The sequence below is a fragment of the Chaetura pelagica genome, unplaced genomic scaffold (assembly GCF_000747805.2).
Source record: "Chaetura pelagica isolate M959 unplaced genomic scaffold, ChaPel_1.0 scaffold1317, whole genome shotgun sequence".
Taxonomy (NCBI): Eukaryota; Metazoa; Chordata; class Aves; order Apodiformes; family Apodidae; genus Chaetura; species Chaetura pelagica.
Window position 1 is genome coordinate 202,575 of NW_009954037.1, and position 1,173 is coordinate 203,747.

At 63.0% G+C, this 1,173-nt stretch overlaps 1 protein-coding gene across 1 annotated transcript in view; it reads right to left on the bottom strand.

Moving 5' to 3' along the window:
• SDCBP2 (syndecan binding protein (syntenin) 2) overlaps positions 1-974 on the bottom strand; it is a 1,621-nt gene extending 647 nt beyond the window's left edge. The window contains exons 1-3 of the mRNA XM_010002313.1: positions 879-974; positions 533-694; positions 69-79 (exon numbers count right to left, since the gene is read on the bottom strand). Of these exons, the coding sequence (XP_010000615.1) occupies positions 69-79; positions 533-694; positions 879-938 (233 nt within the window). The 5' untranslated portion in view covers positions 939-974. The remainder of the gene's footprint in view (positions 1-68; positions 80-532; positions 695-878) is intronic.
• Positions 975-1,173: the final 199 nt, after the last annotated feature.

Consider the following 1,173-nt stretch of genomic DNA (forward strand, 5'->3'; position numbering starts at 1 on the left):
AAGGAGCCTGGAACCGCCTTATTTGGCATCGGCAGCGGATCCTGTCGGGCTGCCATCTCCCAGCTCACGGCACAGGAATCTGCCAGGAAGCCGGAGAGGTGTCACAGCAGGGTCTCCTTGTGCCCGGCCCGGCGGGCAGAGCGTGGCACGGGGCTGGCACGGGGCTGGCCTGGGGCTCCGTGGCTGTGCTGTGCCATGTGCCGTGTCATGTGCCGTGCCGTGCCATGCTGCACTGTGCTATGCTCTGCCTTGCCATGCCACACTGTGGCATGCCATGCCATTTAATGTCACACATTGCCATGTCATGCACTGTGCCACGTCATGCCACGCTGCACTGTCACACTCACGTCATGCTGTGCTCTGCCACGCCATGAAATCTCATGCCATGCTGCATGATGCCACAGTGCAACACGTCACACAGTGCCGTGCCATGGCACAGTGCATCACTCCGTGCCATGCCATGTGGAAGTGACCCCTGCTGTGCCACACCATGTCGTGTCACTTGAGGACCCACACCAGCCCAGCCCCTCACCTGGTCGACGTTCTTGAGCTGCAGCCCCGTCTTCCCCCGCTCGTCCTTGCAGAGGTGGATCTCCCGCACACCCGGCTTGATCTCTGCCCGCCGCAGCCCCGCGTTGTTCCCAGTCAGAGGGGCCACCAACTGTCCCGGGGAGGGCCCGGCGGGGGTCAGGGCCTGTGGTGCAATCGGGGGGTCAGAGGGTCTAACAGGGACGTGGAGTGCTGTGCACATCAGCCCCCAGGGGGATACTGCCCCTCATGCCAGGCAGGATATAGCCCTGCAGGGACCCCCAACCAGTGGTGCTGTGGTCTGGGGACACCACGCAGGGCAGGTGAGAGACACCAGCTCAGACACCTACTGTGCTGCCTTCTGTGAGCAGGTTCTTCTGGATCTCTTCACTGGAGAGAGCGAGCCCCATGTAGTTCTCCAGCTCAGCCAAGTTGGGGTACAGCACGGGTGGCTCTGGGACACACACCGAGAGTGGCCTCAGCTCATGGGGTCTCCAACCCACAGGAGACCCCCAGAACCACAGGCAAGGAACATGGCAGGGGATGGACCAGGGGAGGGAAACCCCAAATCGCATCCCCTACCCATGCACCGAGCCATGGGCAGTCTCAGCTGAGCATGCCCCCCCCACCCGCAGCCCCTCCAAA